The sequence below is a fragment of the Benincasa hispida genome, chromosome 2, assembly GCF_027475165.1.
Source record: "Benincasa hispida cultivar pf3 chromosome 2, pf3_genome.v1.1, whole genome shotgun sequence".
In the NCBI taxonomy this organism is placed as follows: Eukaryota; Viridiplantae; Streptophyta; class Magnoliopsida; order Cucurbitales; family Cucurbitaceae; genus Benincasa; species Benincasa hispida.
In genome coordinates, this window is record NC_143479.1 from 23,385,847 (window position 1) to 23,403,913 (window position 18,067).

Below are 18,067 nucleotides of genomic sequence, written 5' to 3' on the forward strand. Positions count from 1 at the left end.
AATAATTTCAACGTCAATCCATTAATTTTCAAATTGAATAATTTCAACATCAAACCAGAATTTCCAAATTGAATAATTTCAATGTCAATAATTAAATTCCCGCAATTACACTTAAGTCCAAAAATTCCAAAAATGCACTCAATTAATAAAAATCACTGAAACTACATAAATAATAAAAATTCGGGGTGTGACATTCTTCCCTCCTTAAAGAACTTTCGTCCTCGAAAGTTCATTCCTGAAAAAGCTCTGGGTACTGGGTTCTCATCTCATCCTCTCATTCCCAAGTGGCCTCTTCGAACTGGTGATTCTGCCACGAAATCTTTACAACTGCTATTTTCTTATTGCGTAACATCTTCACCTCTCTGGTGAGAATCTGCACAGGCCTCTCTTCATAACTCAAGTTGCCATTCAACCACAATGGTTCAAAGTCAACTACATGGGACGGATCTGTTACATACTTTCTCAGCATCGTAACATGGAAGACATTATGAACTGAAGAAAGTGATAGAGGCAATGCCAATCGATAAGCTATGAGACTAATTCGCTCAACGACCTCGAAAGGTCCAATGAACCTCGGGCTCAGCTTCCCTTTCCTTCCAAACCTCAAAACACCCTTTTTAGGTATCACTTTTAAGAACACTTTATCACCTAGTCTGAAATTTTAGGTCCTTACGTCTCACATCGACGTAGCTTTTCTTTCTGCTCTGAGATGTTTGCATACAAGCCTTTATCTTCTGTATTGCCCCATTCATGGTTTGCACTAGCTCAAGCCCTAGCAATTTCCTCTCTTCTACCTCATCCCAACACCCAGAAGACCTGCAGCTCTTCCCATAGAGGGCTTCAAACGGCAACATGCCAATGGTAACCGGATAACTGTTATTATGCTAATTCCATCAAATGCAAGTGAGAGACTCAACTCCCTAAAAACTCTTAACGCACAAGTGCACAACATATTCTCCAATGTCTGGTTCAAACATTCTTTCTGACCATCAATCTGTGGGTGAAAAGTTGTATTAAAATCTAATCGAGTACCCAATGCTAACTTGAGACTCTTCCAAAATCTAGATGTAAAACGAGAGTCACTATTTGACATAGTTGAAACTAGTATCAAAAGAGGTGTGACAACCTCTTCCATATATAACTATGAAACTTAAGATGTTGAAAACCAACAATACTTTAATATGCTCAAGCTGAGAATTATCAAAATTGTTGTGAGCTTAAGAAAGTCTTATCTACTAAAAACATATATCTGAGCATACCATTCTGTCACAGGGAAAACTTCATATGTGTAGTGGAGAACTGGTCATGCTATATAATGCGTCATTTGAAGATACGTACCAAAAATAAATCACTGAAAGTTGCTTCTACTCTAGAAGCGCCGACTGTGATGTCTCTGTTGGGGTCTACATGTCTGAGAATAACTCTGTCTAATTAGGTCTCACATTCATGAGAAACTCATCATGAGGCTCTATACTGTCATGGGCTATAAAACATGCTTGAGCCAATCCTCATATTATCCTTTAGCCTTAATACAATCACATATCATTACTTAGACCCTGTTGCGGATGAGTCTAAAATTCCCTCTAAAAATGAGGTTTTGAAGTCCCTGGATGCTAAAGCATCAGTCAATTGATAACACATTTTCATAACCTCATAATAATTGTAATTGATCATTGAAGTTAGTTTTTACGATAAAATCTTCTTGATTCACAAGTCATAACTTGAATTACTCGTACTCCCCAGAGCTAGTTAACTCATTGCCCATGCAAGGGAAAACATACTATACTGTATTGCTCCAAACCCACCTATAGCAACTTCTTGTTATCAACTCAACTTTATTACCAATCTATCCCTTATGCTAATGGTGATATTAGAAGATCCAACTTACTTTTGTACATATACCACTTTTGTCTACCTCAAGTTGGATTAATTTCCTTTTTCAATCAAATTGATGGTCTTGCTAGTTCATGTTTCGAACTTGCACACTATGTCAAAATCCCTTAAATCTTACTAATGCTCTCAATAGTTTACTTTTTAACTAATGAAGCCTCAACATACCATGTCAATAGTTCTTGAACATCTACTGTTACTAGTAACTGCATTTTAGCTTATCCCTTCTCAACCTTTTATTTCGGTAATAGATTCTTGTGCTAAAATAGAGTTCCACCTATGTAAGCTATCTTTCCATCCAACTCACATTCTTCTAAAGTTCCACATGATAATGAGATATTTTTCTTTTACACCAAAACAAATTCCTTGTAGCCCCTCATATCATGCCTCCAAACCATACTTAACTAGGAGTTTTGAATAAATCAAATTCCTCTATTTCCAAAAGAGTAAACTTTTTTGGATACTTTTTTTTTTCACTTTCCAAGTGGAACATAATCTCTTTACTAAAGTATATTTTACTTAACTCCTCCATAACTCTTATATCTTTCACTAAGAATTTTCATCTTGTAGAATTCTCCTTTGCCAATTTTCATGCTTTTAAACTCCAAAAGACTTCCGTTTGTTCAAATTTGTCCAATTTTGATCTCCTCATCACAATAAGGCTATGGATTTAATTAATCTAGGTGCTCTAAAATAATCCTTCTACCCAAACAAATAACACTTTGCTTTATCCCCTTTAAGTCTAAACTCATGTCCAACTATTTTGGCTTCCTTTAATGGCATCAACTTAGCTAGATATTCCAAAAGAATCCTTCATATCACTACACATAATTTACCTAGTCCATCAAGTCATAGTATTACCAAAGTGATTATGACTTATTAATACTTTCCAAAATTCCTCTCAAAATGTTTGGTTTTAATATCTCAGAACCTTTACTAAATCCATAGTCTCTTCTTTTTCTCCTTCTTATCCATAAAACAACTCTTAACTTTATACTTGAGTATGTGGTCTGTAAAGAAATTTATTTGTACTAACACCAATTCCACTACTCAACAAAAAAAAACATAACACTAATCTTTAATGTATTCTTATCTAGACAATTTTAATCCTTGGCTTGAACATTTAAATACCTTTATTCCTGAATTGTCATAACTCTACATAGTTGCATCAACCTTTAAGATCTCTAAACTGAGGTATATATATTTGTTCGTTTCTAACATAATTTCCATGAGATAAACTAGTGCCAAGTGACCTTTTAATTTACTCTATTTTATTTTTCTCCTTTTGTGGTGTCGTACCTGATAATCCTTTTATAATAATTTCCAACGAGTCATTGAACTAGCATTAAAACATAACTAGTGCATTTAAGCTAAATAAATATTTTAATGCACAACTATCATAGAACTTGTAATTGATAAGATATACTTGGCGATGACGAGGAATCCATTCATGGGCCACAGGGACTATCTAGACTTACGTAGTAAGTCAGTTTTCAGAACCTAAAACTTGGCTCTGGTACCAACTGTAACGACCCGACCCCCTAGGACTTAAGTTAGGCCGTTACTAAATACATGCATGCATGGATCTTAAAACGACACCCTTTTATGATGAAATAAATGCTAAATAAATCAGGTAAGTCTAAAAGTCCTTCATTAAATTCAAATATTAAAAACAAATAATGGGTACCCATAAGTCATAAATGGAAATAAATAAGTCTTAATACAAATCTCAAACGATAAGTTCCAAATGTCAAGATCAAAAGTTAAAAACATAAAATAACTCTTAAAACATGAGTGGAAGCATTAAAAATGGTCCCTAGTGGCTCGTTCATGGATTCCTCTTGTCATTCACCAGCACGTCTCTACCCTTACCTGAAACATAAACATGAGAAATGGTGAGTATAAAATACTTAGTAAGTAACCCCACTACTAAGGTCGGGCTAGGCATCTATGTCCTCTAGATGCCTACCTCTGGTGGAACATAAAAACTTCCTTAGTTCTCATGGGACACATACATACATGAAAAACGGGTTTCTACCCTACTGTAGTTAAGTATGCCCACTATCTCTGGTGAATCCCGAAGAAGACACAACCCCTGGTGAATCCCGAAGGAGACACAACCCCTGGTGAATCCCGAAGAAGACACAACCCCTGGTGAATCCTTAAGGAAACACGACCACTTACTAAAGGAATCTTTAGCTTATGTTTGAGGACAAACATTGTTTAAATTTGGGGATGTGATAATGGGCAGAAATGCATGTTATCATAGTGCTAAGTTCTTAAACAAAGTTAGCTTACGTTGATAAAATATGTTAAATTACGTCCATTAAGCATCAATTTCATAATATTGCGGTCGTATATGTTCATCACATTAGAACATTTAATTTTTGTTGACGCAAGGCAAGAATTGCGATCATAGGAAATCACTAGTCGAGCGCAACTTCACCGCAAGGCTTTGCGATGATCGTGTTCGCAAACATTCGCCCGAGAAGGATTGCCGCAACTTGGTTAGAGCAATATGGTGAGCGCATCCAGGTGAAAGGCTAATTAATCACGATGGGACAGAAAGCTGATGACAGTCGAATCCGAATTAAGTTGACAGCCGCTAACGATAACTAGTACATTCAGCTTTTTGGTGACAAATATTCGGCGCATCAGTCAGGGGAATTAAAGCCATCACATATGTGCAATCATGAGAGAGAATCCGTCATTCACCTTGGATGTTCTATAAATACCAGAGGCATCCTTCAGAAAAGGGGTTCACCATTCATTAGTTCAGAAGTTTGTTCATAGTTTAGCCTTGTTCTTAGCTTTTCTTTTATTTTAAGGCGGACGCAAGAGAGGAGGTTGTGCTGACAGATCGTTCTGGTAAGCTTGGGAGAGCGTCAGAAGCTTCAAGGATAGAGAGAGGGCCGACGCCTGCGGAAGCAGGAACATCTTTGGAACCGAATAGAGATTTATAGTGTAAAAGCCTCAGTCAGCAAGGAATTGCTACCAGGCTCTCTACCTTTAACTTTCATCGTATTTTTGTACTTCACTCATTTATTGAAATGGAACCCACTTCTCTATATCTGTTCACTCTTTGTTATTTACGCATGAGTAGCTAAATCAATTGAATGGGTTGAGAAGCATTTAGCTAGCACAACTAGAGAATCTTCATTCCATGCGATTATCTTGTATTATGTATGCTTCATTCATCCATTAGAGATACTCGGGAGGGTAGTCTAAGGATAGGATCTAGGCTTGGGAAGGTCAGGTTAGAATCTAGGCTCGGGAGAGTCAAATTAGAATGCATAATCAAGAGATAGGAACTTAGGAATAAGCATTATTTGTTATCAACGTATTGTATGCATCCTAGAGATAGGATATGATTGTATGCGGTCACCTTGCTTTTATGTATTTTGCATCATCCCATAGGATAAGAGTAGAGACTTAGGGATAAGTTCTATGGACACTTTTGCATTCAACACATGCGTCCTAGACTTAGGAGCATCGCATTTGCATTGGAAAATGACTTGTTGTGCATGGTTGTAGCATGATCGCATAGTCTGACGCATTCTCAATTAACGCTAGCTAAAGATCTTCTCAACCCATTCATCGCATACTCAGTGAATCTATCACACAACTGACTTTTCTCAAATCTTCCGCATTTGTTATTTTTCATTAACGCAATCAACAACAAACCAACAATTAATTGAGTTACCGGTTACCGCAAAATTTTCATAAAAATTACCTACGCAACCTGTTTTCACAAGACCCTGAGTTCGACCCTGGACTTACCAGAAAACTTAGTGGAGTTTACACTTGGATTCCGCTGAGGAAACTTGAGTGTTCAATGCAATTTCATCAACATTTCCACTTCATAAAAATAAGCATCATTGGGTACGGGCAAATGAAAAGGATTAAGCGTATATCTTGGCAAGCCTCTCTAAAGTCTTGGCCAAGAAGCATGAGCCCATGATCACTGCCCATAAGATCATGGATTTCCTGCGAGGAATGTTCGGACAACCGTCTGCTCAACTCAGATATGACGCTCTAAAATATGCCTGTGTGCAAGAATAGGTATCTGTTCGAGAACATGTTCTCAACATGATGGTCCACTTTAACGTGGCATTGTCATCGATGAGGCCAGTCAGGTTAGCTTCATCTTGGAAACTTTGCCTGAAAGTTTCCTGCAGTTTCGTAGCAATGCTGTTATGAACAGGATTGACTACAACCTAACCACCTTGCTCAACGAGCTACAAACTTTCCAATCCTTGATGAAATCCAAGGAATAGAAGGGTTAGACAAATGTTGCCTCGTCCTCTAAGAAATTCTGTAGAAGATCGTCTTCTGAAACTAAGTCTGTGTCTTCTTCTTCCGACACCAAAAAGTGGAAGAAGAAGAAAGGTGGAAAGGGAAAGCTAACCCACCAGCTGTTGTCCAGAAGGGCAAGGAGGCCAAGGCTGCAAAGGGAATATGTCTCCATTGCAACCAAAAAGGACAGTGAAAGAAGAACTATCCCAAATACTTGGCAGAAAAGAAGAAAACCAAGCAAGGAAAATGTGATTTACTTGTTTTGGAGAGTTATTTAGTGAAGAATGATGATTCAACCTGGATAATAGATTCAGGTGCCACTAATCATGTTTGTTCTTTATTTCAGGGAATTAATTCATGGTGGAAATTGGTAGCTGGGGAGATGACCATGCATGTCTGTATAGGGAATTAATTCACGTTGTCTCAGCTTCAGCAGTGGGAGGACTCCGGCTTACTTTAAGAATAGTTATGTTTTATTGGAAAATATATATAATATTGTTCCTGAATTAAAGATGAACTTAATTTCTGTATAGTGTTTACTTGAACAAAATTATACTTTATCATTTAATGTAAGTAAAGTGTTTACTTACAGAAATGATATCAATATTTGTTCTGCTGAGCTGTAAGATAATTTATATGTGCTAAGATAGTTAGCAATTAAAGCTCTTCTGAATACCTAATTGTTTAAAACTACGATAACTCGGAATAAAAAACTTAAAATTTTTCCTAAAGAAAACGCTCATCTCTGACGCCTAAAATTATGACACATAAATCTCAATAGGATTGAGAGACTGGTCAAGAATGGAATTCTAAACGAGTTAGAAGAAAATTCTTTACCTGTATGTGAGTCATGCCTTGAAGGAAAAATGACTAAAAGATCTTTTACTGGAAAAGGTCATAAGACCAAAGAACCCTTAGAACTTATATATTCAGACCTCTGTAGTCTGATGAATGTTAAGGTAAGAGGAGGATTTGAATATTTCATCACTTTTGTTGATGATTATTCTAAAGGGTATGTTTATTTAATACAACATAAGTTTGAAGCCCTTGAAAAGTTTAAGGAGTACAATGCTGAAGTTGAAAATGCATTAAATAAAACGATTAAAACATTTCGATCTGATCGAGGTGGATAGTATTTGGATCTAAAATTCCAAGACTATTTGATAGAACATGCAATTGTATCCCAACTTTTAGCACCTGGTACATCTCAGCAGAATGATATATCAAAAAGGAGAAATCAAACCCTGTTGGACATGGTTCGGCCTATGATGAGTTATGCTTCCTTACCTAACTCGTTATTGGGTTATGCAGTACAGACTGTAGCTTACATTTTGAATTGTGCTCCATCCAAGAATGTTACTAAAACACCTTTGGAATTATGGAATGGTCGTAAAGGTAGTTACGTCATTTCAATTTTTGGGGTTGTCCAAAACATGTGCTTAAGGCAAATCCTAAGAAATTGGAATCTCGTTCAAAATTGTGCCTATTTGTAGGTTACCCTAAAGAAACGAGATGTGGTTACTTCTATGATCCTAAGGATAATAAAGTGTTTGTATCAACAAATGCTACCTTTTTAGAAGATGACCATACAAGGAAGCATAAGCCCTACAATAAAATTGTGTTGAATGAGTTTTCCAGTGAATCTAGTGAACCTTCAACAAGAGTTGTTGAAAAGCCCAACACTTCAACAAGAGTTGTTGAAGCTGGTTCATCTAGTAGGTCACATCCACCTTAAGCGTTGAGGGCGCCTCGATGTAGTGGGAGGGTTGCAAACTCGCCTGTTTGTTATATGGGTTTAATAAAAACTCTAGCTATTATAGCTGACGGAGATGTTGATGATCTATTGTCTTACAAGAAGGTAAAAGAGGATATTGACAAAGATGAATGGATCAAAGCTATGGATCTCGAAATGGAATCTATGTGCTTCAATTCAATTTGGGATCTTGCAGATCAACCTAACAGGGTAAAACCTATCGGTTGCAAGTGGATCTACAAAAGACAACGGGGTGCTGACGGGAAGGTGCAAACCTTCAAGACTAGACTTGTGGTAAAGGGTTATACTTAAGTTGAGAGAGTTGACTATGAGGAGACTTTATCACCTATTGTCATGTTGAAGTCTTTTCGAATACTCTTGTCCATTGCTTCATATTATGACTATGAGATTTGGCAAATGGACGTTAAGACTGCCTTTTTGAATTAAAATCTTGAGGAGACCATTCATATCGAGCAGCATGAGGGATTCATAACCTGAATTCAAGAGCAAAAGGTTTGCAAGTTTAATCGGTCCATTTATATATTGAAGCAAACTTCTCTATCTTGGAATATAAGATTTGATACTGTGATCAAATCTTATGGCTTTGATCAGAATGTTGATGAGTCTTGTGTTTACAAGAAAATCATCAACAGTTCAGTAGCTTTTCTTGTGTTGTATGTAGATGATATCCTACTCATTGTGAATGATGTAGGTATGCTGACCGAAATTAAGAGTTGTTGAAAGATAATAATTACTACCTGTTTTAAGATAATTTTGAACAACTTTTTAAATTTTAACCTCAAATGTCATAAACCATTATTATACCATTAAGTTCGATTGGTAAAGGTGGATGTATAAATGTCATTTTAACGTTTGGCTATTTTATACTTTTACCGATCAACTGTTGTATGTCATCTATAACCATAACAATTAAAGAAAATTCCTCATTTTCTATCTTTTAGTTGCCTTTTTTTTGTTGTTGCATGTATTTGTTCAATACATGTAGTTTTAGTTTGTTAATATATAATGCCTATAGAATTTTCAAAGATCATATACAAACAAAAAAAAAATAAAAATAAAAAGTTTCCATTTCATAGAAAAAAATTACACCTTACAAAGGGTCGACATAACACAAACAAAAAAACTTGTAGGTCATTCGACTGCATGTTAGGATACTGATTCTTGAAAGACTTTATTAACATAACGAGTTGGTATAATCTCCCGAAATAGCAACTAAACGATGAACGAATTCTTTATTAAACGATGTGAGTCAAACAGAGACTAGACGATCACTTATCAAACTCCAAACGATCGTTTAAAAAACTCTTTACAATCGCTTACAATCTCTATACGATTGCTGAGTAATACTTAGACGATCGTTTACAACACACCCCGCGATCGCTTACAAGATACTACACGATCGCTTACAAAATATTACATGATCACTTACCAAATTCTATACGATCGCCTACCAAATGCTACACATCGTTGGGCTCTGCTACACGATCGCTTAGTAGAAGAGGTAGACGATGAGCGACACACTACGACGAATTCTACACGATAGAGACTTCCAAACTCCCACTCTCAAGAGCTCTCCTTCCTCACTCCAAATATTCAGACTTCATTGCCCTCTTTTTCGATTTCTTTCCTCTTTTTAAACCTCAACTTCTCCTAACATAATTGAAAGTAATCCTTAATTGATTCAACCGCCGACTTCCCCTTATCTCCTTTATTCTTTCTTTTTTTGATATTGCAACATAATTGGAGGCCTATCACTGCAATTGTAGCTAAAGAGTTCTCGTCTTTTGTAGAGGACTCAGGTGTTGTTGTAGGGGTTTCTGGGTTGGAGGGGTCTGAACTCGACGTCTACAGCTAGGTCGAAACTGGCGTCAGACCACAATATTATTATTATTATTATTATTATTATTATTATTATTTGACAATTAGATTATAAGACAATATATGCAACGATTATGAAACATGGTGGTTCTATATATAGAGGTTAATTGCATGGTTTGAGGGAGATGTGTAACATCCCGAGGTTTGGATAAATTGGGTATGTTAAAAATTAGCACGATGGTTGTACTTCCTCATGCGCATGCAACCATTTATCAAATATCAAATTAGCACATGGTGTAATCCTTCTCGCTTGACCTCTAGTTATGTTTACGATTACGTTCCCCCACACCACTAGCAATAAATTAGTGACTTATCTGATGCTTAAGTTTATCGATGCACAATAAACGATGTGAAATGATTACCATTGCTCCATCAATGTCATATAGGGTTTAAATGCACAATAACCCCAACAATAAAGGTAGGTAAATGGAGTGGTAAGTCCATGAACATCTAATGTATGGCCAGTTTGGGTAGTGGTAGAGGTAAGTCAGTAATGATTCCATCACGTCGTTTGTGGTTTTAAATGTGTGCAGTAACCCTGACAGTAAAGATAGAGGAAAGTGGAGCACTACGCCCATGAACATCTAATTGGTTTTTAAATGGGCAATTTTGGTAACGATAGAGGTAAATCGAGCAGTCATTCCATCATGTCATCTGGGGTTTTAAATGTGTGGTAACCTTAATGGTCAAGGTAGAGGCAAGCGGAGCGATAAGTCCATATGAACATCTAATGGGTTCTTAAATGGGCAGATTTTGCAAGGATAAAAGTAAGTCCAATGATCATTCCATCGTTGTCTGGGGTTTTAAAATAGTGTGTTACTTGCCTTATCATTTCATCACTGTTTAATGAGCTATTAAATGAGCAATGAATAACGATAACCATAACAGTAATGGGAGCGGTAACAGTAATGATCTAAAAGTGTCACAATGTACATTCTAAATAAGTCAATTTTGGCCTTGTCACTTCTAGAAGAAAATGTTGGATAAAGAAGATGGTGTGTTCAATAGATGGAGAGGAAGAAGTCAAAGATAAGCAAACACAAAGCATTCGTCCCCCCCCCCAAAAAAAAAAACTTTGTAATTTATTAGTTGATTAATTTAATTATGAATTATGCATTATTAAATTCCATTAACCAAAAAAGCCAAGATTATTGCATGAAGTCTTGAACGTGTATGTAGTTGACATACAGATGGATCATGTTCAAGAAATAACCTAAAAAATCTATAGTATATGGATAAGGTTGGGTGTCTTATTCTGGTGACACTATGGATATGATCCACTTTGTAATAGTTACAAATGGTTTGATCTAGACCATTCATGTGGAGACATGTGAGTGGAGGTATCCTATCCAAAGAGTTTGTATAAGACCAGATCACAAAATATTTTATCTCTTTGTAAATCCATTAATTGATGAGATTAATATTTCATAGAATGATCATGTGTGACTCGATCTTAATCCTGAGTGATTTATGAACTATTGTCTATAAGGTCAATCCTTTGGTTTTCATGGGTGGGAGTGGCCCAAGTTGCCAACTTAATAAGCCTACCATTTTAAAGACTTGACTAAATGGGAAACTAAGAACATAACTTCACAAGATGGAATTCACTCATTTCCGCATAAGATAAGTAGATAAGTAGTCCCTGATTTCAAGTCTTGAACAAGGGGTCTCACCCTCTCACTAGCTCGAAAAGGACTTAGTTTACGGTTGGATCATAAATAAATTATTCATTAGAGAAATCAGTAGTACTTGAGGAAAAAAATATAAGTACAGGGGTAAAACATATATTTAGCTCAACTGTAATTATGAACAACTTGTGAATGATCGACTTGCTTATATTGATTATATCCATGGAAACAACTTGTCCTGCAAGCATAGGAGTTCAACTATGAGTCTGTAGTGGTTTGCCCTATGGTTAATGAGTGAAGGTTAATTTGATTAAAGAGTTTAATTAATCAATTTTGGATCATTGGAGCTTATAATCTATAGGTCCATAAAATCCTTTTGTTATCTCACTACGAACCAACAAGGATCAACTATGTTGAAAGAGAAATTTGAAATACTTAAATTTATGAGAAAAAAATATTAATTGTATTAGATACAATTAATTACATGATTTATTATATACTTTGTTTGAATGAGATTCAAATTATAACTTTATAATATGGAGAATTAATTTATTTGAATATGATTCAAATTATTAATTATTTATTTGGATGAGATCCATATAAATTAATTAATTAATTAATTTGAATAAGAATCAAATTAAATAGATAATGAGAGAATTAATTTATTTTAATATGATTCAAATAATTAATTATTTAAATGAGATCCATGTGAATAAGTTATTTAATTTAAATAAGATTTGAATTAAATAATTGAAGAATTAATTAATTTGAATCGGATTCAAAATAATTAATTATTTAATTTGAATGAAATATTTAAATATAATTTAAATATTTTAAACCATCTAAGATGAAATATTATTTGGGTAGATATTATTAAATGTTTAATTTGGAAAACTCTCCAAAGGGTTATCTCAATAAGATTAAGAATAACCTATAGAGTTCTATAAATAGGGTCATTGGTAGCCTTCATAAAACTCACACTTTGCAAGAATAATCTCTACGATTACCTAAAACTCTCCCTCTAATATTTCTCTTGATTTTCTTAGAAAAGTTCTAAGAAAATTCTTCTTTTCATTCTATCTATTCTTTCAAGAAGCGGTTTCCACAAATCAGATCCTTGCCAAAGTCATAGCAAGGAAGACCTGATTCGAAAATAAGATTTTGTTGCATTTATGGATCGATAAACGTATGGGGCTTAACCTTCTTCTAATTTTTGTATTTTTAATTCGTTCAAGAAATCAAAGAACGCAATCACACGCTTCTATTGGGATTCGATCCCCTCCATTTTTTCCCCTCAAATAAAAGGAGAAAAGAAAAATAACATGAGAGAAAATGGACTAGGGAGAGAGTATGAGAGAGAAAAGTTTTTTTATTTTTATTTTTACCCACTTATCTTAAAATTAATAAAATATGGCACACGTCATTTAAAAATTGAGATCTCAATAATGACATGTCATTTTTTAGTCAACGAACAATCAAGTTCACTTTTTGATCATCTAAAAAAACTCATTTAACCTAAAATTAATAAAATAAATTATAAGTGTTGCATTTAGCCTATTGACTTATATGCTTCATAAGTCGGTATTAAATAACTTAATTCAATAATGTTCATATTGAAGTTTCCAAATTTAACAAATAACTCCATCTTTTCCTCTTTCACTCTTTTGCACATTTATCGAAAAATTTCATTTTACAATTCTAGATAATTACCCCTCAAAATCACATTTCGTAACTCCAATGTATTTTTATAATACTTAACCCAACTCAATGTTCCAACCACAAGATTAAATAGAAATTTTTTCCAAACTCATGACAATAAATTACATTTTACCTAAGAACATATAGATATTATTAAATTTCGATAAATAACATTATTTCTAATTATTTGAGCTATATAATAAATGCTGCATGTCAAAAAAAAATAGTATATAATAGAATAGAAGATTAGAACCTGATCATTAATACACGCATGTTAATTCAGAACCAAACTCATTTTGGCGCTATGTGTGAAAATTAATTACCAAAACATTGCATCGCATTGACCATTGAGGGAATGCCTTATCTATAAAATATTTAATTGTCTAGAATTTTCTCTATTTGATTAATCAAAGATAATATCTTAGTGTTATTGTTGTAATTCACATCCATTAAAGTATATTCAATTATCGTTACATCATTTTGAAACATAATCATGAATCATCGTCACAATATTATTTAAATGTTAAAGTTATACCATTAAATTTTATTATATCAATTAAACTTTTAAATTAATAAATTTTTCAATTTAAATCTTGAACTATTGCAGATGTATCAATTTATATACTCCACTATTTGGTTTGATAAATATCATATGAGACTTAATATTTTATCAATTAAATTCCGATACTTTCAAAAGTTGATTGATTTAGACTATCAGTTAAGATTATTTTAAAAATCATTCATACATCAATTTTAAATGTATCTTAATAAGTGGGGTCAAAGATTAATTTCTTTTAGGATAATTTAGGACTTTAATAGATATAGCTATCACATGATTTTTAGAAAAATTCCTAATCTGAGAAAAAAAATCACGAATCAGAAATATTCTATTATGTGAAAAATTATTATAATCACACAAAATAATTCTGTCTCAAGGTACCTAAGCTTAAAGTGTGTCTAACTTGAACGATTTGAAACCAAAGGTCTAGAGTACTCCTTTTATAGTGTTTGAAGTCATCATTTTGTTGAATTTTTTCGATATAAGACAACTGCACTCCTAATATTTTATCAAAAACTCAAAATTATACAATAGAACTTTAGAATTTAAATTATTATACAATTATTAGTTTAGAATTTTAATTGATACAACAAAATATATATATATAGAGAGAGAGAGAGGGTACATTGATTTTCTTTTCTGTTATATAGTTCTTATTGGATAAAGCTACATAATCATTTTTTAAAAAAGTAAGGCTACTATATATCACAAATATTTAATAACCTTACGTAGTATATTAAACTGTACTTGTCCTAGTCTAGATAGAATTGGTCAATGAATTAATTGAAGTTTCATTTCAACTAACAAATTCCAAAAAGTTACGTAATTATTCTCCTTGCATTTAAAGTTAGGGCATAGTTTATTTAATATTTAATTTTTCTTATGCATTTGTTGACGGTACGGGTACTTATAACTATGTATTTGTCACGTATTATAATACAACCAGTTGATGGAGTGAATTTTCTTTATTAAAAGAATTATTGAATTGCCCTTAAGCTTTGATATTTATGTTTATTTGATCCGTAATTATGTAAAGTGTATTTAAGATCTTTGAACTTTTAACTTTGTGTCTAATATGTTCGTAGATTTTCTTTTAAAAAAATGTCTCATATTGGTTGCTTGTTAGATCTTGTGTCTATTTAGTTCATGATGTATTCAAAATATTTTAAAGTTGATTGATCTATTTAAATGTCTTTAAACCCTGAATTTTGTGATTAGGTTCATGGATTTTTAAAAATTATCGAATCGGACAGGGATTTATTGAACACAAAATTGAAATTTTAGGCGTGATTTGGTTACCGGCCAATTGATTTTCAATTTTTTTTATTTATAAAAATTAAGTTTATAAAGGCCACTTTCATCACTAGGCTTCCATGTTTTGTTGTCTATATTTGGAAGTGTTTTCAAAATCTAAACCAAAATATTTTGTTAAAAAATTTACTCATTTTCTTTAGAAGCTTGAATTCCTATCCCACACGCTCCAATTCTTAAATCACTGATTAGTAGGTATTCTTGAGTCAAGCTTAATATTTTCACGTACATGTGTACGAGCTAAGTCTCACCATTGATAGAGAGTTGGAATCGACCACCAAATTCTCTAGTTTCATGATATCCAATGGCCTTACCTATGGTGTTGTACATGCATGACCCCAAGGTCAAAACTCAGATCGGGTATGCCATGTGTCGTGTGGCAAATCTCACCCTTAACATTCATGTAAATTAATTGTATGCAAACATAACCCTCATGTAAACATGGAAAGAAATCATAGTGTTCGTTTTTTTGCATGTATATAAATATAGAAGGCATATGATGTATTGTATATATTGAAAAAGAAAGGAAAGAAACGACGCAAGGTTTATGTGGAAAACCCTAATTCAGGGAAGAAAAACCACAATAGAAAAGGTTTTATTATTTTAATGTCATGCTTACAAGAGACCCCAACCTCATATATAAATAGGATGAGGGGAAACCCTAATTTAGTAAATATAGAGTGAACTACAAAAACGCCCTTAGAGCTAATTCAACATATTTCAACACTCCCCCTCAAGTTGGGGCGTAGATATCAGCAAGACCCAACTTGCTAACACAAGCTTCAAACGTTTGTCTCGATAACCCTTTCATAAGAACATCTGCAACCTGTTAGACTGAAGGTACATAGGGAATACAGATAACCCCGTGGTCTAACTTCTCTTTAATAAAGTGCCAGTCAATTTCCACGTGTTTGGTTCTATCATGTTGTACTGGATTATTAACAATACTGATGACAGCCTTATTATCACAATATAGCTTTATGGGACCCGAACTATTCTGGTGAAGATCAGACAAAACTTTTTGCAACCAGATTTCTTCACATACTCCCAGACTCATAGCTCTATACTCTGCCTCAGCACTACTTCTGGCCACTACACCCTGTTTCTTACTCCGCCAAGTCACCAAATTTCCCCACACAAAGATAAAGTATCCTGAGGTTGACTTTCTATCAGTCATAGATCCGGCCCAATTTGAGTCAACGCCTTGATGCTCTGTGTGTCATATTTTATGAACACTAAGCCCTTCCCAGGGGTGGACTTCAGGTATCTCAAAATTCGAGTCACTACTTCCATGTGCTTCTCATATGGATTCTGCATGAACTGACTTACCACACTCACAGCATAGAAGATGTCGGGTCTAGTATGAGATAAGTAAATCAGTTTTCCTACCAAGCGTTGATACCTCTCCTTATTCACAGAAACTCCTTCCGAAATGCTTTTCAGTTTGCCATTGACCTCAATATGAGTGTCAATGGGTTTGCATCCAGTCATTCCTGTTTCTTCAACAAATCCAGAGTGTATTTCCGTTGAGATACAGATATTCCTGTTTTTTATCTCGCCACTTCCATCCCGAGAAAATACCTCAGACTACCAAGATCCTTGATTTCAAATTCGCCTATCATCCTTTGTTTCAGCTTAACAATTTCTATCGTGTCATCTCTTGATAAAATGATGTCATCAACATACACCACCAACACAGCAATCTTCCCTAAAGGTGATTTTTTGGTAAACAAAATATGATCATAATGCCCCTAAACAAACCCTTGGGACTTAACAAATGCGGTGAACCTGTCAAACCATGCCCTAGGGGACTGCTTCAACCCATATAAGGACTTCCTGAGTTTGCAAACATGATTCCCAAACTTAGCTTCGAAACATGGAGGTGGACTCATGTAAACCTCCTCTTCTAACTCACCATTCAAGAAGGAATTTTTTACATCCAGTTGATGTGTAGGGACTAATCTTCATTTACGGCGAACGACAGAAGAACACGGATCGTGTTTAACTTATCCGGGAAAATGTTTCTGAATAATCAATCTCATACGTCTGAGTGAACCTTTTAGCAACTAACCTGGCCTTATATCTCTCGAGCATTCCGTCAGACTTATACTTCACTATGAATACCCATTTGCAACCAACTATTTTGTGACCTCTAGGGAGAGCTACTAACTCCTAAGTCTTATTTGTCTCGAGAGCTCTCATTTCTTCCATTACTGCCGCTTTCCACTCGGGAACTTCCATGGCTGCATGTACTCTAGTAGGTATGTCTAGAGCATCCAATTGGGTAGTGAAAGCCTTAAAACCAGGAGATAAGTTACTATAGGTCAGAAAACTATGCAAAGGGTACTTTGTACATGACTTGGTTCCCTTCCTCAGAGCAATTGGCATATCCAGAATGGTATCATAATTGCCAGTTTTTGTCGGTCTCTCTCCAGTATCAAACTTTTGAGACAATTCTGCATCTTCTTGAGGATCTTCCAGCACCTCATTACCTCCTAAAATTTCAACCTTCTCTGAGCTCGTCTCATCATTTTCTATGTTCCCAGACTTCTCTTCAAGAATCTCCTCTGAAAAAACAAGATCTTGAACCTGAGCTGGTTCCAATGCTTGGACACTTTTCGATGGAACACCAGGGGTTTCCTGAATTTCCTTTTTGAGATTCTTCCTATAGTATGTTATCCAGGGCACTTGTCTAGTAGGAAGGACAGACACTAGAATAGCAGGAGCAGAATTAGGTTCGAGACTAGGTAGACTAGGTTCAGGAATATTAGGACTAGGCTCAAGATTAAAGCTAATAGATACGGAGTATGTGGAACTGTTAGTCTTTTCACTCGTGGTCTCCCCATGAAGATGACTAACGGGAAAAAATGGTTTATCTTCAAGGAATGTGACATCCATAGTGACAAAATATTTTCTGGAAGATGGGTGAAAGCATTTATAGCCTCGCTGATGAAAGGGATACCCGACAAACACACACTTTTGAGCTCGTGGGAAAACTTAGTCCGGTGTGGACCATGAGTATGAACAAAATCT

The 18,067-nt window shown here is 34.7% G+C and overlaps 1 protein-coding gene across 1 annotated transcript; it reads right to left on the bottom strand.

Moving 5' to 3' along the window:
* Nucleotides 1–274: 274 nt before the first annotated feature.
* Nucleotides 275–854, bottom strand: LOC150037740 (uncharacterized). The gene is made up of 2 exons (XM_090311003.1): nucleotides 674–854; nucleotides 275–492 (listed from the first exon to the last, which is right to left on the bottom strand). Exons 1-2 carry the CDS (start codon nucleotides 852–854, stop codon nucleotides 275–277), a joined length of 399 nt encoding a protein of 132 aa, XP_090167129.1.
* Between the last annotated feature and the right edge of the window lie 17,213 nt (nucleotides 855–18,067).